The sequence below is a fragment of the Neopelma chrysocephalum genome, unplaced genomic scaffold (genome assembly GCF_003984885.1).
Source record: "Neopelma chrysocephalum unplaced genomic scaffold, ASM398488v2 Primary Assembly neopelma1_92, whole genome shotgun sequence".
Classification (NCBI taxonomy): Eukaryota; Metazoa; Chordata; class Aves; order Passeriformes; family Pipridae; genus Neopelma; species Neopelma chrysocephalum.
Genome location: NW_020897754.1, coordinates 110,129 through 132,596, shown reverse-complemented (window position 1 = coordinate 132,596; position 22,468 = coordinate 110,129). Strand labels below are relative to the sequence as shown.

General features: G+C 46.3%; 2 protein-coding genes across 2 annotated transcripts; one reads left to right on the top strand and one right to left on the bottom strand.

Moving 5' to 3' along the window:
• The first annotated feature begins 1,715 nt into the window (after nucleotides 1-1,715).
• LOC113972477 (poly(U)-specific endoribonuclease-A-like) lies at nucleotides 1,716-7,882 on the top strand. The gene is made up of 6 exons (XM_027693618.1): nucleotides 1,716-2,013; nucleotides 3,861-3,972; nucleotides 5,209-5,330; nucleotides 5,416-5,528; nucleotides 6,315-6,468; nucleotides 6,886-7,882. The coding sequence occupies exons 1-6, from the start codon at nucleotides 1,801-1,803 to the stop codon at nucleotides 7,144-7,146; spliced, it is 975 nt and encodes a 324-aa protein (XP_027549419.1). The 5' UTR covers nucleotides 1,716-1,800; the 3' UTR covers nucleotides 7,147-7,882.
• Nucleotides 7,883-8,998: 1,116 nt separating this feature from the next.
• On the bottom strand, nucleotides 8,999-16,630 carry A4GALT (alpha 1,4-galactosyltransferase (P blood group)). The gene is made up of 3 exons (XM_027693617.1): nucleotides 16,602-16,630; nucleotides 11,551-11,661; nucleotides 8,999-10,464 (listed from the first exon to the last, which is right to left on the bottom strand). The coding sequence occupies exon 3, from the start codon at nucleotides 10,420-10,422 to the stop codon at nucleotides 9,331-9,333; it is 1,092 nt and encodes a 363-aa protein (XP_027549418.1). The 5' UTR covers nucleotides 10,423-10,464; nucleotides 11,551-11,661; nucleotides 16,602-16,630; the 3' UTR covers nucleotides 8,999-9,330.
• Nucleotides 16,631-22,468: the final 5,838 nt, after the last annotated feature.

The window sequence follows — 22,468 nt, the reverse complement described above, 5'->3', positions numbered from 1 at the left end:
ATCTGCTCAGAGCAGACCAAGAAGAAACAGAAGGTATTGAAGGGATGACAGATCTCCTGTGTAGGTGACTTTTACCAAAATACATCCATACTAAAATATGTGCGTATAAAATACCAAATTTGTGGAACGAAGTATTATAATAAAACCCAACTGACACTCTCTCTAATGCTTCACATATCTTGAATGTCCAGCATACAGCAGACTCCTATCCACCACTTCCAAAGTAAAAACTGTATTAGACACAATATGATGGCTCTCAAACAGATGGGAGGGGCAGGCAGCAGGAGGGCCCAGAACCCAGGATAAAAGTGACCCAATAAAATTAGGTCAGTCTTTTCCCTTCTTTCAGGTATTGACACCTTTTCAAGCCTAGTTCAAAATTCAAGTGATCTTGTAGATCTGTCAGTACCTCGTGAGGTACATGATGGCTCAGGTTCACAGCTCCAGGCAGCCTGAGGTGTGGCAACCCTGCCCTTCTGTGAGAGGCTGCTTTCCCCACTCTAAATAGTTCTGTGAATATCACATGTACTCTTTATGCTCCTCAGCTGCTGCAGCACATCCTCTGGGGCTTTAATGTAAACTGCCTGCTTTTGGCTCCTAGCTCAGGGACGTGAATTCCTTTGGGCATCAAGCTCTCAAAGAGTTAAGCACAGATTGCTTGAGCTTTTCAGGGTTTTAAACTTAGGGTATGAGTTCCACCCCAAAGTTACACAGAGAATCTGGAGAAAAAGTATTGCTCAGTGACAGGGGGAAAAATTTCAGTTCTCCAAGCACAGTTTGCTGCTTTCTGCTTCTTCCAGTATGGAGCTTAAACCATCAGTTTCTGAGCCTGCCACAAAGTGCAGAGAGGAGAGGACACATAAAATGCTGGCTCACTTTTTGCACTTCCTGGCTCTCAAGCTGCCTCTCATGAAGGCTGCCATGTCGGAAGACTGTGACTTCACCACAATATTTTGCCACTGGCAGGAGGATACAGCGAGTTATCTCCATCCTGGACAGCACAGAAGGAGAAGACGTAACAGGAATCAGGAGGTTCAGAGCTGGACTTGAAGGTGCTTTAGTTTAGTATGGGAGAACCAGTTGTTAAAATCATGGCACGTTGGCCAAACAGCTATTTGAAAGAAATGCCCATTGTTAACAGATTTCAGTATTTTTCTTATTTTCTGCCTTGGAGGAGAATTCAAAATTATCAAGTGGTTCTTCTCTGGGCTTTGATGCAAGTGCTGGTTTGTAACTGATTAATTCCACTGTCACTCGTTTACAGATTAATCCAATCCTCTTTCTTCTCCACTCTATTCTCTATCCTATTGATGTGGACATGATGCACTTGGAGCTACCTCTGGGCGGTTCATCACAGTAACAACACTTCCTAAATCTTGCTGATAGATGGATGAATAGACTTCTGAAAGCTATACACTACTATGCAGGACAAAATTCCATTAAAAACAGGGAAAGGAGCAGCCTGGGTAGGTCTGTATGTGCATCAGAGATCAGTGCATGAGAGATATTTATTGTAGAGGGAATTCTTCACTTCCTGTTCTGTTGGTAGTGCTGTTGCACACTGGTAACATCTCCTGCTTGCCTGTGGTTTGTACAAGAATGAAATACCACCATCTTCACTTTTGTTTTTTGGAAACTGCAAGAAGACTTATCAACAAGAACTTTTTCAAATAAACTCTAACATAATCTTAGGGGAGGCTCAAGTTTCTTTACGGGTTACCTGCATTCTTTAAAGACGGATGTGTGGTTTTTAGACTGGCACTGACAGGAAGGTGTGGGGAGAAAGAGAAACCTCTCCTGATGACAAGCTGGTATCCAGAACATGGAGTGACATTAGAAGACTCCAGAAGTGGGACTTACAGAAGTAACAGCACGTCTTTTTTTAATGTGTATTTCTCTGCATTTCTTGACAGGAAGGCCTTAAATCATGAACTTTCTAAACTTTTCAGTGAGATGTGGGATATGGATGTTCACCGCCTCATGCCTGGGAGAGACTACACGATTGATGTGCAGGTAACCAGTTGCCAAGTCACATGAGGATTAAGGGCAGTGTGGTGCTGTAGGAAAAGGTGTCTGCAAAAGTGCCTTTCCTAAAAAAAAGTTGCCTGTGCTTTGTAATTTCCATTTTCAAGATCCAACAAGACGATACTCTGAGCAATACGGTCTGAATTCAGTGCTGGCCACACTTTGAGCAGAACTAGAGGTGTCATGAGGTCCTCTCCTGGACATCCATGGATGTTTCAGCATGTGAATGATGGTTTGTGTGTACAGTCTGGGTGACTTGCAGTAGATGAGATAGAACCCAAGTCATTCTTAGGGGAATAAGGGAGGAATTTGAGGAATTCTTGGGTTTTTCCTGGACAGTGGGGAATAGCACAGAGGCGTGGGTGAAGAGGATTTCGGGGCTGTTCCTTACAGTCCGAGGGAACTGTAAGGGAGGAGTGGGTATCAGATTTGATAGGCAGCCATTTCACTCCTTTCTAGCTCAGTGTAGTGCAAACACAACCATGTGTTTTAGCCACAGATTGCAAGAGGCCACTGAATATTCAGAATCCAGTTTTGTACTCACACAAATACTCACTTTATTCCGATGTTACTCAAATGTTTTATTCCAATGGTGCTTCGCATTATAACATATAATGTTCTGTTGCTGATAAACTTGAAATAGGGGTCCCAAAATATACCCAAAATATGCGTGGGGGAAACTTCTCCCATATGGTTTGTCTTAACAAGGCTCTACTTACCCTTGCCCATGTTAACAAACTGCTACTCATCTTCTATCCTCTTTCCTTGGGAATGCCCTTTATGAAATAGAAATTTGAAAATTGTCAGGAAAGCCTCCTCACAACTGCACAGAGAAGGAGGGTCCTCAAATGTCCTTTTTATTTATTCAAGTTGGGAAGGACCCTTGGCTCTACATTACTTCTGCTTGTCATTTATACAGCAGAGTGTTACGACCCGCCCCAGAAAAAGGGGAGGGGGATAACCCAGGTTCTTATCAATAATTCCCTTGGGGTGGATTAGAGTAAAACGACACTGAATAATCAGTGTTTGAAAACATATATAGGTAGGGTTTATTTTAACAATTTTGTTTTAACAGGTATGTTAGCATTTTGGGTGTTGTCATCTATATTATCTATCACAGGGATGACCCCTGGGGGGAAAATGCATAAGGGAGAGAAAGGAAAGACGGGATAAGGCTAAGGGAGAGTAAGGGAAAGAAAAGCTGAGAGTGGACAGATGTCTATAGTCACCGCCCACGGGGTCCAGCGATGAAACTTGGTAGTTGCAGCTTCCATGTCTGTCATTTGAAGTGGTGGCCTTGATCTGCTGGGGGTGAAGGAGGGAAGCCCCCAGACTCCAAGAAGTTATGAGTTATTATATCCATGGTTAGTGTCACGGGCCATGCCTCGAGCCTCCAACCTCTCCCTGGGCCTGCGCAGAGTTTTCTGTGTCTGGCCTGGTTCCCACCTTTCAGGATTGGCAGAGGGAGGGATGGGCTTTGATGGGCCATCAGAGGTATAATGCAAAAGTCCCTTGGCAATCCTAGAAATCATTAACCGTTTCAGTCTCTGACACAGAGTAACACAGCTGACTATTGATCAGAACTGAATTATCACATGGATCATCACAGTCATCTCTGAGCCAACGGAGAAATTTCAGGCTCTTACAGTGTCAGAGATTATGCCTTTTTTACTTTATGTTGGCAGTTCTTGTGTAATGTCTTCTCTTGTTTCATAGGAAGACAATTCCTAACAAAGAATCCTGATGGGGTTTGTTTGGATTATTACAAAGGCAGGCACTGTCTCCTCTGAGGACATCTTACTTCCCACATTGTTTTACTCTGGTATTTCTCCCAGGGAAAAGCAGGTCCAGCACAGCCAGGGGACAGTGCTGTCCAGGACAATGCAGCCAGACATCTGTTCCACAATGTAAATGAAGGACTCCTGAAGAGCATAAAAACTTTTGCAAGTGAGACCCGTTCTTTTGTTAATGGTGGACATGACATGAAGAATCCATGTTGGGTTTTATGGGTTTGCCTAAAATATAGCATCATATATTATTTGGATGGTGGTGAGGATCATCAGGCTGCGCGTCATTTGAAGGGGGTTTTCATAACGTGGAGGTTACCTTTGACCGCAGACTCAGGGAGAACATCTTTTTACACCTTAGCCAAAATCTGAATTTCTCTGTGATTCTTTCACTACAAAGTAAAAAGGATGAGACTCTTGAGGAAGGACTGAAAGAGGTGGGATTTTTCAGCCTGCGAAAGAGAAGGCTCCAGGGTGACCTAATTGTGGCCTTCCAGGACCTGAAGGGAGCTATAAGAAAGATGGAGGGAGACTATTTCCAAGGGCCTGGAGTGACAGGACAAGGGGGAATGGCTTCAAATTGACAGAAAGTAGGTTTAGATTGGATATTGGGAAGAAATTCTTCCCTGGGAGGGTGGTGAGGCCCTGGCACAGTTGCCCAGAGAAGCTGTGGCTGCCCCATCCCTGGAACTGTCCAAGGCCAGGTTGGATGGAGCTCTGAATAACCTGGGTTAGTGGAAGGTGTTCCTGCCCATGGCAGGGGGTTGGAATGAGATGATCTTTAAGGTCCCTTCCAACCCAGGCCATTTTACGATTCTATGTTTCTGTATATTAAAAAATACACCAAATTCATCTTTCCTCCTTTGCTCACAGCCTCTAAGCCCTTGCAGACAGCTCTACATCCACAGCTATTCCATGCATTGCTGTTGGGGGCTATAGTTCAAGCATGTCCATGAATGTATATTTCCTTCCCTAATTTTTCTTAAGCTATCTCATGTACGTTTAAACTGTATTATTCCTCCACTGAAATAGTGCCCACAAAGCCTTGTGCCAGCATAGCTCAAGTTCCTAAGCCTATGTCTGTAATTGTGGTGGTCAGATGTGATTTGTTTTGGTAGAAGGTCATTATTGCTTCAGCACTTGGCTCCCTAAGGAAGCTCAGTAGATGCTTATTTTTAAAAAGATCTTTAAATGTACAGGAGTGATCTGGCCTTGAGTCACCTCGAGACCTACACCCAGCAGCATTCCTGAAAATGGAATTTGACATATAAAGGAATGGCTTTCTCTAAGGGTTATGTCTCAAGGCGTATTCCATGGTATCTTTTTATCATGGTACACTCAGGCATATGGCCTGATCATCAGGATGAGCATGCTGGAAGTTTCTCTTTTTCTGCAGCCTTTATTTCCTTATTGGACAACTATGAGACATCAACTGGTGTAGCTGAAGTAGTGACTCCAGAAGAAATAGCTGAAAACAACAGTTTTCTTGATGCTATCTTAGCAACAGAAGTCATGAGGGTAAGTAATGCAGATCTTTTTTTGTCACTGAAAACACTGAATTAAAAAGTAAACTGTGTCTGTGTCTTGGTTTTCTATCCTTCAGCGAGCTCATGAATATCTGCTCAAAAAAAACCTAGCAAAGCCAAACCTTACTGATTTCAAACATCAGCTCTATGACATCTGGTTCCAGCTCTACGCCAGGAAAGGAGGAGACAGGTATGTTTGATGGGTATGGCCACTGTTCATTCCTATGCTGTTTGATTTAGGTAAATATCTGAGTGCCATCTGTTACACATTGAACTGGAAGACATCCTCAGAATGGCTTCAAACTGACAGAGAGTAGGTTTAGATTAGACATTAGGAAGAGATTCTTCCCTGTGAGGGTGGTGAGGCCCTGGCACAGGCTGCCCAGAGAAGCTGTGGCTGCCTCATCCCTGGAAGTGTCCAAGGCCAGGTTGGATGGGGCTCTGAGCAACCTGGGATAGTGGAAGGTGTCCCTGCCCATCAGATGATTTTTAAGGTCCCTTCCAACTCAAACCCTTCTATGACTATGCATGTTGCCTAAATTAGGTGTTGAAATCTTACTGTTCAGAGACAGTGTTGACCCTTGGGGTACATTGCTGGTGAATTGCCTCCAGCTGCACTTTGTGAACCTAATCAGAGGCCTTCGACCACAGGCTTTTCAGATCTTACTTCATCAGTTTGACTATGAGTCTGTTACAGGAAACAGTGCCAGAAACACTGATAAAATCTGGATAAGCATCAGTGATGCATCTGTGGCATTTACTATCAACCTTCATCATCAAATACAAATTCAGTCCTCATGGCTGGAGTTTATTGCAAGTTTTGAGCAAAGTGAGAAAGAAAACCTAACAAATCCAGACAGAAACTACTCACCAATCAACCTAAACAAGATTGTGCATCTTCTTACCTTTCACCTCTGCCAATTTGAACTATTTAAACACATAAAAGACCAATATATTGTTCTTTTGTTTATTACAGACCCGATTCTTGTGGTTTTGAGCATGTTTTTGTTGGAGAAACAAGGCATGGCAAAGAGATCTTAGGTTTGCACAACTGGGTGCAATTCTACCTTCAGGAAAAGCGCAACCAAATTGATTACAAGGGATATGTCGCTCGGAAGAACAAAACCAGGGTAAGAACAAGCAGGGTGCCTTTGCAAGCAAGACAAATGGATACAGTTGTGGCAATGAAACAAGGCTCAGTGATGCAATCACAGGCTCAACTGTTTTGAACAGTAATAAGTATATACAGTATAAGTGTAGATAAGCACCATAAATACCACCCTGCCTTCCAGCTTCCTTTTTTGCAAAAACTGTTTTAAAAAGTAGTGATGGTGTTTACAGAATTGCAACACTGTTGGGGCTTAATTGAAATAAATGATCACATATGGTCCAGAGGTCAGGGAGAAGACTGTGCTCCAGCTATAGCACCCTGGCACACCAAGCATGACTAAATCTTGCAAAGCTCTCAAAAACCTGGAATCAGAAATTCTATCTGCCCTCTCACAGCTGTGTTTGAGATTATCCTGTTGTTTTGTTTATGCTTTCAGCCTGACAAAGATGATCAAGTTTTAAGCATCCAGTTCAGCTGGAAGGGCTCGGTCAAGCCAATTGGAAGCACCTTTATTGGTGTGAGCCCGGAGTTTGAATTTGCCCTTTACACCGTCATTTTCCTGCTGTCTGAAGAAAAAGTCACCCGTGAAACAGTGAAAATAGATGAGTATGAGCTACAGATGGTTGTCTGGCGCCATGGGCACCACATTGGAACAGCATATCCTGTGCTGCTCAGCACCAGTAGTGAAGACTCGTAGTTAGAGCAGTCCACACTCCTTTTTTTTCCAGAAGAAGTGTGGTGTGGTGGGGAAGGGAGGAAAGGATGGGGGATGGACAGAACCAGACAGCAGAATAAGTTAATGTGCTGTTTTATACAACTCATTTTAAGTAAAAATTGATGACTCACTCTCTTTTGGTCTGCAATGTAGTGTTAAGTCAGAAGTGTGCTGCGACTTAGCGTCTGACAAACCATGAAACATACTGCTGCTCACATTAAAGGTTGAATCAAATTTACATTAAATTTACATCAGCCTTCTCTGCTGCTCCAGCTGGATCCCTATAAATCTCTGGGGCCTGGTGGGATTCATCTGAGAAAGCTCAAAGAGCTGCTGATGCCACTGCAAGGCCTCTCTCGATGATTTTTGCACTGTCTTGGGAACCTGGAGAGGTCCCAGTTGACTGGAAACTGGCTAATGTTGTTCTAATTTTCAAAAAGGACAAGAAGGATGACCCTGGAAACTACAGGCCTGTCAGTCTCACTTCAGTGCTTGGTAAAGTTATGAAGAAGATTATTCTGGGAGATATTGAAAAACAACTGAAGGGCAATGCAGTCCTTGGTCACAGCCAGCACGGCTTCATGAGGGGAAAGTCCTGCTGATCAAACCTGATTTCCTTTTAGGACAAGGTAACCCACTTGGTTGATCAAGGGAAGCCAGCTGATGTAATCCTTCAGATTTCGATAAAGCTTTGGATACTGTCTCTCTCAGGATCCTTCTGGACAAAATGTCCATTCCACAGCTGGATAAACTCATCATGTAGTGGGTGAGCAATTGGCTCACGAGTCCTGTACAGAGGGTGACAGTGACTGGGGTGACATTGGACTGGGGACCTGTCACTGGTGGGGTTCCGTCTTAGGCCCAGTGCTCTTCTACATCTTCATAAATGACTTGGACACAGGACTGGAAGGGATACTGAGCAAGTCTGAAGATGATACAAAACTGGGAGGAGCTGGTGACTCCCTTGAAGACAGAAAGACCCTTCAGAGAGACCTTGGTAAGTTAGAGGATTGGGCAATCACCAATCCTGTGAAGTTTAACAAAGACAAGTGCCAGATTCTGCACCTGGGATGGGGTGACCACATGGGGTGATGTAGGAACAGACTGGGGAATGAGATGCTGGAAAGCAGTGCCAGGAAAGGGCCCTGGGGGTCCTGGTCAATGGCCAGTGGGACACGAGTCAGCAGCGCCCTGGCAGCCAGGAGGGCCAACCCTGTCCTGGGGGGCATCAGGCCCAGCATCACCAGCTGGGCCAGGGAGAGGGTTGTGTCCCGCTCTGCTCTGACCTGGAACAGCCTCACCTGCAATATTGGGGCACCATAATATAAGAAAGACATTAAGCCATTAGAGAGTGTCCAAACGAGGACAATGAAGATGGTGAAGGGCCTTGATTTGAACCCGTGTGAGGACACTGAGGGCACTTGGTGTGTTCAGCTGGAGGAGACTGACCTCACTGCAGCTACAACTTCCTTGGGAGGGGAAGAGGAGGGGCAGGGACAGAGTTCTGCTCTGTGGGGACCAGGGACAGGACCCCTGGGAATGGCCTGAAGTTGTGTCAGGGAAGGTTCAGGTTGGATATTAGGAAAAGGTTCTTCCCCCAGAGGGTGATTGGGCACTGAACAGGCTCCCCAGGGCAGTGGGCAAAGCACCAAAGCTGACAGAGCTCAAGGAGTGTTCGCATGATACTCTCAGGCATAGGGTGTGACTCTTGGGGATGGTCCTATGCAGGGCCAGGAGTTGGACTTGATGATCCTTGTGGATCCCTTCCAACTTGGAATATTCTGTGATATTCTGTAAATGCTGCAGAGACCAAGCCAAGGGTTCCCACAGCTCTTGAAACTGCACGAGAGATTGCTCAGGCCTTGATACACAGGAGGAACAGCTAAGAGAACAGCAATAGAGGACCAACTGAGAGATGCTGATGAATGGGTACAACCTTCCCTGCAGCACCAAGTGTCCTGAAGGACAACAAGAGAGGCTGAACTCAGGCTCTGGTGAATATTTGAAACACCTCAGGGTCTGAGGCAGACATCGGAAATGGTACAAAATCATAGAGCTGTCCCATGGAACATCTGCTCCCTGCTCTAGAAAACAACTCTGTGGAAGGTCAAAGGCACTCAGTTTGCTTCAGGTTGGGGAACTTCCCTGCTGCCAAGGGCCCGCAGGTCACACTGCAGGCCTTGACTGCTCTTGAGAGTCCTGTTTCATCTTTGCATAGGTGGCAGGGCAGAACTGAGAATAGAGCTGAGCCAGCAGAGCCTGGGAAGGGATCTCTAGCCTGGTCCTGTGGTGCATTTGATTCCATATGTGCACTGCATAGGTGTTCTTCAGGAGTTTGTGAAGCTCCGAGGCACTGGTTGCCTCAAATAATTTCTTCCAGTCCTGCCAGGGAATAGGATAAACTGCTTCTGGGTCAAGAGCCCTCACCCCTTTGCAGCTCATGCTCTGAATAGCCCTGATGGGGCACCACTTCTTGAAGACACGTGTTAGGAGATGTGGGCCCTGGTGTCCCCAGATCCAGCTCTTGTAGTTCTTCACAAAGTCTTTCATGCAAAGCTCCATGAACCTGTGCTTGGGCTTAAAGGACAGAAAGGCCCCGTTCAGTTCATCCTCACTCTGTATCCCGAGGGAATTGGTGAGGTTCTGTAAGTTCCTAAGCACAATGAAGTCTGTATCGAGGTAGATGCCACCAAATTTCCACATGAGGACAATTCTGCAGGCGTCAGACAGGACGGGTAGGAAATAAGGCTCCCAGTGCCGCAGAGGCCACAAGTACCACTTCTTCAGAGGCGTTCCAGAAAAGAGCTCTGGCAAGTCCAGGGGCCGGATTTCCACGTTGGGGAAGCAGCTCAGCAAGGAGAAAGCCCAGTGTTTGGGTAAGGAGGCATTTCCTTTTGCCAAGCCTTTCATGAGCACCACAACACTTGTCCCGGGGTGTGCCCTGGCCGCTGACTCCACAGAGCACGAGAACAGGTAACCTGGGTTAGTCCGCTCCGAGGTCTCCACGAAAAACACATTCCCTCTGGAAGGAGAGGGCTCCCCAGCATTGGGAAGGGAAAAAGGCACAGAGTGAGCACAGTTGAATTCCCCAGGCAGGTCATAGAGGCCACTGCCATAGGAGTCCTCCGCGATTCTCCAGTACAACGTGAGGTAGGCAAAGGACACCAACATGAGGGTGAGGATGAACAGAGCCCTGTGCTTGTGGTACAGCAGCACCCTGGGCAGCTTTAGCAGGGAGTTGGGCATCCTGAGCATCATCTCTCCGGCCAGAGCCTGCTCTCCTGAGACTGCTGTCAGGACCTAAATGGAAGGAAAGAAGAAATAGACTCTGACATAGGTGGCAGCAGACCACAAGCCTTCCTTCATGGTCAGGTACTATCTTTATTGGTGCACAACAAGCTCTGGGAACAGCATTAGAAGCCTTATCTATCATCTTTCAGAATTTCAGGCCATTCTGGACATGAGATATATATGCAAAATGACTTGGGGCCACTGAAATAGGAGTGCTCCTTATGAACATTCCCGGAGCTCTGTCAACAGACATTGTGTGGAGCTGCTGCCCTGACAGCTGTCTCCCATGATGAGTTTTTTCTCCTGTCCTTCCCCCCAAACCAAACAGTCTCCCAGGCTGTTGAACCAGCAGTTGCTGCCTTTTGAAACCAACCACCCACCCCTGCAGAGAGCCTGGGTCATTTTTCATGGCACAGCAGCCTAGTGGAATGGATGGAGAGTGGGAGGGGAACAGATACAAGGCAGCTCTGGAGGCAGATGCAGACAATTAAGGACAAGAACTGCCTTGGTAAAGTGAGTTTCAAGGCTGCTTCCCAACCCTACAAAGGCCATGCTGGATATGACCTGCTCAGCTCTTCCAGTGGATTCTGGTGATGGATATCACAATTCCCCTACCCTCCTGCCCTTACTCCCTCTCTTCTTCTGGCAAAAGGGAGGGATGGAGAGGAATAGATTATTAATGATGCAGCAACAAACAGGTAAGTCATTCTAGCTGCATTCTCAGCATTTGCATCAGCATTTCTGCTCTTTCCTCCCCATAAAGTGAAGTTAAAGCATAACCAGCACCCTCTGGACCCACCAGCGAGGCCCCAAAGGTCAATGCACAAAAGCACATAAAGAAGCAACAAGGGAAGATTGTGGCATTTTAGGACCAGAAGAAATGGCCTCAAGTTGGGCCAGGGAAGGTTTAGAGTGGACATTAGGAGATATTTACTCACTGAGTTATCAAGCATTGGCACAGGCTGTCCAGGAAAGTGGTCACCATCCCTGGAGGTGTTCAACAGACATGTAGGTCTGGCACTTAGGGACTTGGTTAAGTGGTGGACTTGGCAGAGCAAGGCTTGGGGTCGGACCCAAAGAAAGCAAGATACTCACCTGCCTCTGCTTTCAAGACACCAGAGAATTCACTGCTCAGCTGGACAAGATTTTTAACAGGTCAGCATCTCTGAGAGCACCTACAACTCTGTGGTCTGGCACTTCCTTCTTCTGGAAAGAAAAGGTGGGAGATGGAGTCTGAAGTGACAAACAGTGATAGGTGTGTAAATTTGCTACAAATTCAGTAACAAAACCAGGGAGGGGGAAAAGGTCCAGCAAAGTGCTGCTGCATACCCAGGTAGGGGTTCGGGACAAAAAATATCACTGATCACAAGCAGCAAGAGAAAACAGCTGAAGATCTCCATTTTCTCCTGATTTACATTATTAACGAGAGTAGAAGAGGTAAGATTTGGCAATACCAGCATTCAGTAGGTGACTAATCAGTCAGGCAAATAGAAGCAGAGTGGTGCCAAACAGGGGGATTTAGGAGAATTAGTTTTTTAGCGTTTTACCAACAACATTAGAGCTCCTCCTTCTGACCTTGCAGGGAACGACAGACCAAGCACATGTGAATATTTGAGGCAAGATGAGAGCTGCTTCTAAGGTGTTTAATTTCTGCTTTTACAAGCCTAGTGTGACTGTCCTGGTCACTCCCCAAGTGTAGATCTCTGCAGCTCAAAGTGTAGATTTAATGATATATATATTACAGTAGATGAAAGAGTAGAGCTGAGTTTATCTCCCAAAAACTCCAACAGCTTTTAACATTGTGAAATAGGCTGTGCAAATGCACAAAGTTTAATTGAAGGGTTCTGTCACCAATGTACCAATGTCTCCCTCAAACTCCATGTAGTCAAAGTGGTGCCAGGTTCTTAACAAAGTTAAAAAGCAGTAACTTTTCACGAGGAATATGTTCTTTAAAGAAATTTTTGTCTGAAATGTGCAAAACATTTAAGTATCTTCTCTGCTTTAATCTCTGTTTACCTTTTGGTAAAAGGTTGCATAATTTAAAATAAATAAAATCAATACAATGCAATAGTAAAAGCAGAAGTTCTGTGAGACAAACCAAAAATGTGCAAAATGTAACAGAGAACTATATTATGCTTGCTATAGAGAGCTATAGGTCAACTTGGTAACAGAACAGAATTTTCCATTTCAGATTAATCACTCCTCAGCTGGGGGGGGAAGGAAAAATCTCTGGTGAGATTTTTTTTCCTCAGCCATTTTTTTTAATCTCTGTTGAACAAAAGCCTTGTTGTTCTATGATTTTTCCAACACACCTCCAGTCTCTCAGACTGACAACTTTGGAGTGTTTCTACACTTCCTCTAGGCAATGACACATCACCTGGTATCATATATTGTCCTCTAGCAACACCCTTCCCTTTGTGGTAATATCTCTTTCCAAAAGTTACCTGTCAAATTCTTTAAAGAAGAAAAATGGGTGACTCTAAGTGCCATTTACCAACATGCAAGGATCTCAAATGATCTTTGAGTATTTCTTAGTGAAGCTCCATAAGCACAAATAAAACACTACAACCCGATGTCTTCCATGTAGTGTCAGGGTGCTGGGGCTTAACTGTGCCAAACCAAGGTCCCTGGGAATGGAGCAGTGAAGGGTTTCATCCTGGTGGGAGCACCAAGCAACGCGGTGAGCACGGTGGAGAGAGGAAAGATGCACTGCAAGGCACAAGGGGGAGCAGGAGCATTTACACACAGATCTGGGTAGAGAAAGGCTGCCAAAATGAGGAACCCAGTACAGTCTGCAGTCAGATTCTTTCCACTCTAATACAGGAGAATCATATTCAGCACCGTGTCAAGAAAAGTTTCCCAATGGTTTTTTTGTAATCCCTTTTGGGTCTTCTTTACCTGAAAGGAGCAGTTTTGCACCTCACAGCTTTTAGCTCTTTGGGAAGCAGACCACATAACCCCCTTATCAATACTTAAATGGAAGGGAAGGCAGAATTTGGCTGCAGAAAGCTTCTGGAAAGGGCAACCAGACAAAAGGGACAGATGTTATCCGTGGGTCAGCCAGGAAACTGATACAGCTTTGTGCCACCAAACAGTAGTTTCCTATTACTGCATGTCTGTAGAAAGCCATGCACACTCCTTGTGTGCATGTGCATAAAATTTAAGTCTAAACACTATTTAACACTCACAGCTCAAGAGAGAATACTGGCACGTGGCTAGAAGAGGAGCATCTCTTTGGAAGGAGATGCGCATCCGAGGAGACTGCAAGAATAAAGACGTCAGAATTACCTCTGGTCACAAAGGGAGCAAATCCTGCTAACCCACAGTACCACTGCTAACTACAAACTTGTGCAAGAGTTTCACAGCAGGTCCTGCACTGAGGATGCTGTCCTCTTTTCCAGGTACTCAGTCATCCATGGCATCCAGCAGCATTAATAAGTGAAGAGGTAGAGGGCAGTAGAGCATATTCGTAATTAAACACTTCAAGCCTATTAGGCTTGAAATTTTTTTACTTTGTCTAATCTGAATGATCCTTTTTTTCTCTGTTTTTAAAATCAAGAGACATGCCAGAAAGGAAAGATGGTCCAACAGGAGGTTACACATGGATTCAGGGGATTTCTGATTATTTTGCTGTTCTGGAACAAGTTTCTTACAGACCAAGGAACAGGTCACTTAAAACTGATGTGTAGTCTCACCTCTGATCTGGAGTGATAGTGAAGTCGATGTCTGAATTTCTTCAAGGATTTCAGGGGTTGTTTTTGTTTCTAACACAATCTTTCTCCTGTTAATGTTGAAGAAGTAGTTTCCTATCTGACAGAGCAACATATTGAAGATTGGATGACATTAACCCATGCACCTTGCATAGAAGGGAGGTTTTATGGAATTGTACAAAACAATAAGAATGTGAACATTTTGCTTTTTAACAGAAAAATCTGAATAAACATGATTATACTTAATTTTTCACTGGCAGGGCAGTGGTGGAATCTGAAGTTCCACCAGACCGCATTTAAAGTGTTGGGCAGAGTTCCCAGCCCCAGCCAAAGATAATTTTAAAAGCCAGCAGAGACAGCAAAGAAGTGAGTTGGTAGCATATCACCTGTTCCCCAGTGAAAGCACCACCAAAAATAAGAATTGTGAATCTGTTCCTATGTTGCTGGGTCATTCAGATTTCAGGGGTTTTAAAGTATTTATTTGGTCAGGAGAGCCTGTGAGAGAAAAAAAAACAAAACACAACCTCGAAATGAGAGCAGAAGGAGGAATCACAAAGCCAGAAGACACAGTCCAAGCTCTTGACAAGCATGGGAAGCACAACCCTTAGGGAGCTAAATGGCAGTACAGCTACACTGATTTACTGAGCATAAAGTCTCCAGTTTCTCCTGCTGTCACATACTAGACCTTGATCCAAAACACAAGGGCACTGCCAGCAAGGCACACCCAGCACTGGGCACTGCCCATCTGGCCTCACCTCTACATATGGAACACCTGTATGGTTTTATATGGTAATTGTGACTGGCACAGACGCTTCTCCCTGTAAGTGACCAAACAAATCAAGGCAGAAGTAGAATTACTCCTAAGCACCTTGTGCCAATATATCTGCTGATGTCATGACAAAGGCAAGGTGATGGCTAGTTGTTGTTAAGCAAGTGGCCCCAGTCGCCTCCTCCTCAGGCTCTTGATGCTCCTCTGAACCTTGCACCAAGAGGCCAGTTCTGCTGCAGGTTTTGAACTTCCTTGTTCAGCTCCTAAAACTGGTGACACAGGCACAAATATTGGCACAGAGAATGATTCTAGAACAGGCATCCAGGAGGCTGCATCATTCTAGTGTCACCCAACTTAGCTCCATGGTAACACCAAACTGGACACCAGGGCCTTCACTGCAGAACTTGGCCCCGTGAAAGCCCTGAACAGGAAAAATTTCATTGGAGCCACTCTTGGATGGAGGGAGCAAATGCCTTGAGAGTCAGTAGAAATCCAGTGAGAAAGAAAACTTGGGGCACAGGTACCAGCTGCTCCCTGAACTACACACGTAAAACTAATTCCTGGCAGGCAGACTGTTGCTCAGCTACCATCATGCTGCCCTGCCATTTTTGTGTGGCCAAGCAGGGCATATGAACAAGAAAAGGGCATTCACATACAACTCACTAGTCAGTGCTTCCTCCTACAATGCCAATGACTCAAGACATCGATGGAATTGCTACAAGAACCCAAAGCAGGGGAATTTGTGTTTCTTAATATTCACTCCTCTGACTTCCACTGCAATAAACCCCATGAATAACAGCGCAAACCCCTCTGAGTTCAGCAGAAGCTAGAGAGTGTTCCCTCAGGGCTAAGAAGCATCCAGTCTATTCCAAGAAACCTCTCACGCATAAGAAAACAACACATTCACTTAACTAGGATAGTTCATTTTTAGCCAAAGCTTCCAAACTCCCCTTCTTTCAGCAGCATTACTAGTTTTAGGTTACTAGAGTTACAAGAGTAACATATTTTCTTATGCCTCTTCGGTAGGTGCTTTCTTTCCCCTCTCACCACAGTGAGCATTTCTACAGCTCGATTTTGATCTTTCTTGCTCGGACTCCATGATTTTCCAGGGCACGTCTGACTGGGGACACGACGGCCAACAGCACCCTCCCCGCTCACCAGTTCTGCCTTTCCACCCTCCCAGCCAAGCCAGCCCGTCACCGCTGGCAGAGCGGAATCCCACATTTCTCCGTCTCATCTCACCCTTTTCTCCTTGTCCTCCCACTGTGCTGCTGCCACTCTCCTGGACCCACAGCTCCAGCGTCCAACCAGTCCTTCCGAGCAGGATGGAGCCCTTCCACCACAACCCTCACAGAGCTGCGCAGGGACCCGAGAGGGTCTCCTCATCACACACCTCAGCCCAAATGCCTCGCCCCCTCCAGGAGGGAGCCCTGACTGTCACTCGGAGCCAGCTCAGGGCTGCCCGGGAGTCCCTCAACCCGGGGTTCCCGCTGCCCCCTCCGGGGGGCAAGGCGGCTCCGACCCGGGGCCGGAGACACACTCTACTCGTAGAAAAGTTTTCCGTGGAAAAATACACCTTTCCCCGACCGCGACGGGAGGGAGAAGCCGCCCAGCCCCGGCTCACGGGCAACCCGAGACCCGCGTCCCCGCCGCAGCCCCGGGCTCACCTCCGTGCCCGCCGAGACGAGCAGCTTCATCCACCGCCCGAGCATCACAGCACTCACCCTCCTCTGCCCTTGCCCGCCGATCCCGCCTCCGGACGGGCCCCTCCCGGGACCGCCCCGCCGAGTCTGATCGGAGAGAGCCGGCGAGAATGTCCCCGGTACCCGCCTGAGCCACCCCCTGCCCCGCCATCAGCCCCGCGACGGCACCGAGGGGCGGCCTCTCCCCGGGCACTGCCGCTTTCGGCGTTTTTAATTCACGACGTAACACTTAAAATTGCCGTAAGGCTTTCCCCTGCCCCCTCGCTGTCTCCTTCCCACCTCAAGGAATTTGTCCTCGGACCAACGCGTCTTATTGCGATGGCACTTATTCTCGTGGGTGGCTGGTGGGACGGGCACGGGGGTGAAACACACCGTGGTCAGAGACCTCCCGACCACGGGGAGGGGCTGCTAAATAACGGGCAGGAGGAGCGGCTAGGGAAGGTGGCAACTTCTCACAGCGGTTGGTGAAGTGGGGAGATGATTTACAAAGCTGACACGAGTCACTAAAAAAAAAACCAAACAAAAAATACGTTTTCCCCGCAGTCGAGTGATCTGAAACTGTCTCCCCCAATAATGTTAAACTATTTCTTTTGTATGAACAGGTCTTAATCAAATTTGAAGTTAAAATGGATTTCAAGATGTTTTTGTCTGCCCAGTTGAGTGGAATTTAAATTAATGAGACAAAGTTGCTACTGAAGGTGTCACTGCTCACCCTCCTTGGAGAGAGCGTTTGGACGAGATGATCTCCTGAGATCCCTTCCCATCCCAATCTTTCTGCGTTTCTGAGCTGCGCGGGCAGCACCCTCAGCAGCCCGTGGTGCCGAGCCCAGGGATGCTGTTCCTCACCTGGTCCCTGGGTCAGAGCAGTCACTGGATGAAGAGGGAGACAGGACTGGGATTTGTGAAACTGGGCTGGTGCATTCAGGGACAAGCAGCTGGATCGTGGGAGCTGGTGGCGCAGGCACAGAACCTGCAGTTCTTTGTTACTGTGGCCTGGTAACAAAGTGGGGAAGGAGTGTCTGAAGCCCAGAGGTCTCTCCAGAAGGTTGCCAGAACCAGGATTTATCTCCTGTGGATCGACTACAGCAGAGATTGTCAAGTCAATCTCTGGAACGGAGATGTATCTAAGCAGCAAAATTCAGATCACACGTGTGCCTCTGGGCTGTTTTATCGTTCTTTCCTGAAGCTTGCAGGGGCAACCCCAAAGATGCCAACCAGCCCCTCTCACGGATCAAAGCTGGGGGGTCTCAAATGACCTCCCCCCCAGCCACCCTACAGAGCACACCAACATGCAAATCACCCTCCAAAGCACCGGCAGAACAGCAGCAGCATCATCTGTGAGCTAATTTCAGAGCTGCAAATCACCTGAGTAAACAGTTTTCAAGTGCTTTTCGCCTGGTTTTGGTTTGGTAAATGGTTTCTTATGTCATCTCTCAGCCAGGGAGGGGGTTTCAGTTTGAACTGGGAGAGAAGAGCCCCGGGGAGGGTTGCTATGACACTACAGGTGGCTCTTCCTCATCTCTGCTTAAACTAAGCCGGTGAGCTGCTTAGAGAGACTCAGGCCTGGGCAGTCCTGCTGCTGGAAAGGTCTGCGTGTCAGGTGCTGGTAAGAGCTTCCACAAGAATTATTCCTATGGAAGCAGCATAATCACAGCACTGGTCTCTTAGCCTGGAACATACATGAATGGCTTGTGGAAGGTGATATGGTGATTAGGTTGTGATGTCCTACGTCAGAAGTGAGGTGGGAGGAGAAGGTAGAAGAGAAGGGACAGAGGCTGGAGCAGAGGAAGCACATGCCAAGGGGTTTGGGTTGCCTGCCCACAGTGTAGAGGGAAGGAAGGCAGCCAGCAGGGTCACTAAGCCCTTGCAGTATCAGTCTCCCAGATATTATCCCATGCTTTGTTGCTGTTACGCCATTTTCTTGGTGGACAGACTTTAGCCTAGAAGTTCATGGAGCTGAAAGGCCCAAAGTGGTAAATGTTGTTCTTGGGGCTGTTCTTCCTTCCTGAGGGCAGTCTCCTGCAGGCACAGGGATGTCTGGTGCAGCACCGCTCCTGTCTGTGTGTCCAGTGGCTCCTCATATTAGGAGTCATATCAGGGTGCAACTGGTGACTCAGTGGGCTGAAAGCCACTCCCATCTCTCCTTCCTCACCCTTTTCAACCTCAGCTGTTGGCTTGCCTCCTGCTGTCTCTGATGGCTTTGGTTTCAAGCCAAACAGAAGTTTTCTCCTCCCTTTGGAAAAGCAATCTTATGATGCAACCACCAGCTCTTTTCTGGTCTCCTAACAGGAGCCAGGTTGGAGATTGAGACCTTAAACCACCTGCCTTTTTTGTGCTATGATGCCAAGGGGATGGTATTCCCAATCAGTCACAGTGGGATTGAAACCAGAGTGTGTTCCCCATTGCTGGGCTTTCTTGATCAAAGTTCTGTGAATGAATGGCTTTGCTAGCAGACACTGTTACCTATAGACCTGTGTATCTACAGCTGGCTGCAGGGAGACCTGGAAACATTTGAGCATGTGGGAGTCAAGGCTGTTTGTCACTCTTTTTAGGAGCCTGAGATTGCAAAAGCTTTCCCTGGTCCAAGGCCAAAGTAAGAGAGCATTGAATTAATCACCATCACCAAACTGGGTTGGATCATAGTGTAATGTTTTGTGCTGGTTGCATCAAATCATTTCAGCTTCCATCATATTTAAATAAATTTAACTATATTCAAAATTCAAATACTGTTTCAAAAGGAATTACTGTTTTAAGTTGGATGGAAAATGTTTGCTTAGAAAATGTCAAATATGGAAAATTTGTATGGATCTTTAATTCCCCTCACCACATTTCCCTTTAGATATTCACTCCTTCCTGCCAGAAGGCCAATTTGAAAGAAATGTCAGAAAGTCCTAAATCACTGGAAAATCCCAAACTAACTCCATCTATTATAGCAATGATTTTCTAGGATAAATTTTTCAGCTAACAATAAGGGCCCAAATCTGTAAAGCAGCAGTCAGTAAGAGGTGCCAGGTCCCATAAATCAGGTGATTCTGATTTGGGCACCGAGATTAAGTTACAAATGCCCAGTGTTTGACTCCCCGGTCCCTGTGTTTACATATATTTGTTTCTTATCAGACTAATGTTATCATTCAGCCTCATAAAGTGGAGTTTTCCTGAAGTAAGAAAAGCAGCTGCAGCATTTCCCAGCTCCAGTGCAGCAGGAGATAAAATGCTCCTGTGCTTCACACCTTAACCTACCTTAGGGTGTAGAGGTAAACAGGATGGTGAGGACACCCTAAAACCCCCTGATCACTGTGTTCCTACATAAATACAGGTCATTATAAGTCCTCTGTTCCTCCTTTGTTCAACACGGTCCTTGAGGATATTTGTTGAATTACAAGGCTTCATTACACTTCAGATGTGAATTACTCTTTACTCAGAGGCTTTTTGGAAGTAAAACACATTTAGGATTACAACCATAGATGCAGAAGGGCCTGGCTACTTATTGACCTGGGGTTGTTCTTTCATGGTCCTAATGCACCTTCCAGAAAGAGGATGGTCTAGTTGAGGGCTGGAGCTCTGGGGAGCTGGACATTTTCATTTAAAAGTTTCCTGTTGAAGTAGATGCTTAAGCACTGACCTCGCCACGTGCTAGAGGTGCTGGATAAGACAAAAATCCCACACCACCTACACAAAGCAGAAATTACTCATCCCCAGTGAAATTTAACCGTCTTTGGGATGCAGCAGGGTTAACAGACCCACCCAAGTGCCAGGGAAAAACAGGGCCGCAGAAGATTTTCACTCCCCCTGAGGCAACCAGTGCCAACACAGCACTTACCAAGTTTTAGGGTAAGTATTTAAAAAGCGAAATAAAGTCCTTTTGTTCACACACATTGCTGCTGATGTTTACTGAGGTTTTCCCGGTCTCCAGCAGGCTGGGGGTAGCTGATGTTAATTACAGAACATTTTCTGCAAATCATCCTCTCCTTGAACTTTAATGGTCTTTCAACAGCCCCAACATCCTTCCTGGGCTTTGTGTCAGGCCTAATTTTGTTTGAAAAGCAGAGTGGGTAGCACAGGCGTCATATTTGCTGTTACCTCTAATCATTCATCCCAGGCACCTCGGGATTGATAAGGAAGGAGCAGGCATGAAATCCAGAATGGTTTTACATAGTTGTCATAGAGTCGGCAAACACAGCAGGACCGTGTGGCTCTTAGTCCTGGCCAGTGGGTAACTTGTGTATTTACTGGTGACAGCAGCCAGGTCTGGCTTAAGCCCTTGGTATGACAACAAAAAGAGAAGGAATTGCCGGCAGGTCGAGGGAGGGGATTGTCCCACTCTGGGAGCAGTGGCAGCAGGGACTTCTCTGCAATGAATCAGCACTGACAGTTGAGATTTCCCACCTGGAGCCATCCCTTCTAGTCTTCCCAGCCTTTCTAGTCCACAAGTGAAGGCACAGGTCCTAATAAAGGCAGCTGCAGCTCTTTCCAAAGTGTCTTAAAGCAAACAGGAGCTGACCTGGAAGAGCCTGCGAACCATGCCACCTCCAAAGGAGCTTCCCAGTGGGCACTGGGCTCTCCCTGAGGTGGCTGCCAGCATGTCAGAGGCAGGAGCCAGTCCTTTGAGATGTCACTGAGTCCAGAGCTGCCTTCTTGCACACTTACATGCTCTGCCTTCTTGCACACTTACATGCTCTGCCTTCTTGCACACTTACATGCTCTGCTAATAAGTAAAACTAACAGTGGAAACCCCTCCTGCCCTCCTGGGGCTTTGGGGATATCCAAATAATTCCAGGTATGTGGACATCTCTGGTTCCTAGCTATTAGCTTCCCAATTTTGGACACTAGAACAAACCTGGAGCACATCTCAAACACATCTAGAGAACACCTGGAACACATCCAGAACACACCTAGAACTTACCTGGAGAGCAGCTGGACACACCTCCAGCACTCCTGGTACACCCCTTGGACTATCTTTAATATCAAAACCCCTCTTAGAGAAAACTGAGGAGAAGAGAAAGGTCCAGAACAACCATACAAAATCCAAAACTACAACTGAAGAAGTGGTAGAAACTTCTTATCCTTGTCCTTTTATCACTCCTTTCCTTCTTTTCTCTCTGAAAGCAGGGAGCCTGTTGAAGAAGGTGCACCCTTAGGAGGTTTGCAAACCAGAGGCCAGACTGTTCTTGCATAGTTTGCAAACAGCACAGACACAACCCCAAGCACCACAAGGCTCCCTGGAATGCTGCAGCAGGGCTACACTTCTCTATTTTCACATCTTCTTGGGAAGAAACCAGTGTTGCTTTCCATGTAAAGGAAAAGTCTCATATAAATCAAAGCTGGAAGAGAACCATGAGATCATAACTCTCTCTGTGGGAGACCTGATGGCTGCGCTCCCTTTGAAGGGAGTAAATTTAAATTCACCAAGAGCAAATTTAAACTAAAAGCACTAAAATTAGAAGTAACACACTCTGACAGTCCCCACTGATCTTGCAGGAAGACAAAGGCAGTGGTGCTGTGTGTCTGTGAAGTTGGGAGCATCGAATTAATGTTTGTTCTGGTGTTTTAATGACTGATTTAAAACATTTTTTAAACTCTTTCAATTTAACCAACAAAAAAGCCATCTCTAAAATACAAAGTATTACATAATCCTTCTCCCCTTATATGCAGTGTCCTTACTGGATTTTAAGAAGGAGGAAAGCTTAACTTGAATGGTTCACAGGTGCTGCTGCTGTCATTCAGCTCCAGCTTGGAAAAAGCAAGGTGTAGAAAGGTATGAAGAGAAAATGAAGGGAAAAAGAGCTGCAACAAAACACAACTGGTGACCAGTGCCAAGTTTCACTTGGAAA

What these genes read in the sequence shown, in the direction of transcription:
- LOC113972477 (XM_027693618.1), top strand. Translation starts at nt 1,801, where the DNA reads ATGACAAGCTGGTATCCAGAACATGGAGTGACATTAGAAGACTCCAGA. An exon ending in TAGCAACAGAAGTCATGAGG is followed by an intron (nt 5,331 to 5,415) that starts GTAAGTAATGCA and finishes TCTATCCTTCAG; the next exon opens with CGAGCTCATGAATATCTGCT. An exon ending in GCCAGGAAAGGAGGAGACAG is followed by an intron (nt 5,529 to 6,314) that starts GTATGTTTGATG and finishes TGTTTATTACAG; the next exon opens with ACCCGATTCTTGTGGTTTTG.
- A4GALT (XM_027693617.1), bottom strand. Translation starts at nt 10,422, where the DNA reads ATGATGCTCAGGATGCCCAACTCCCTGCTAAAGCTGCCCAGGGTGCTG.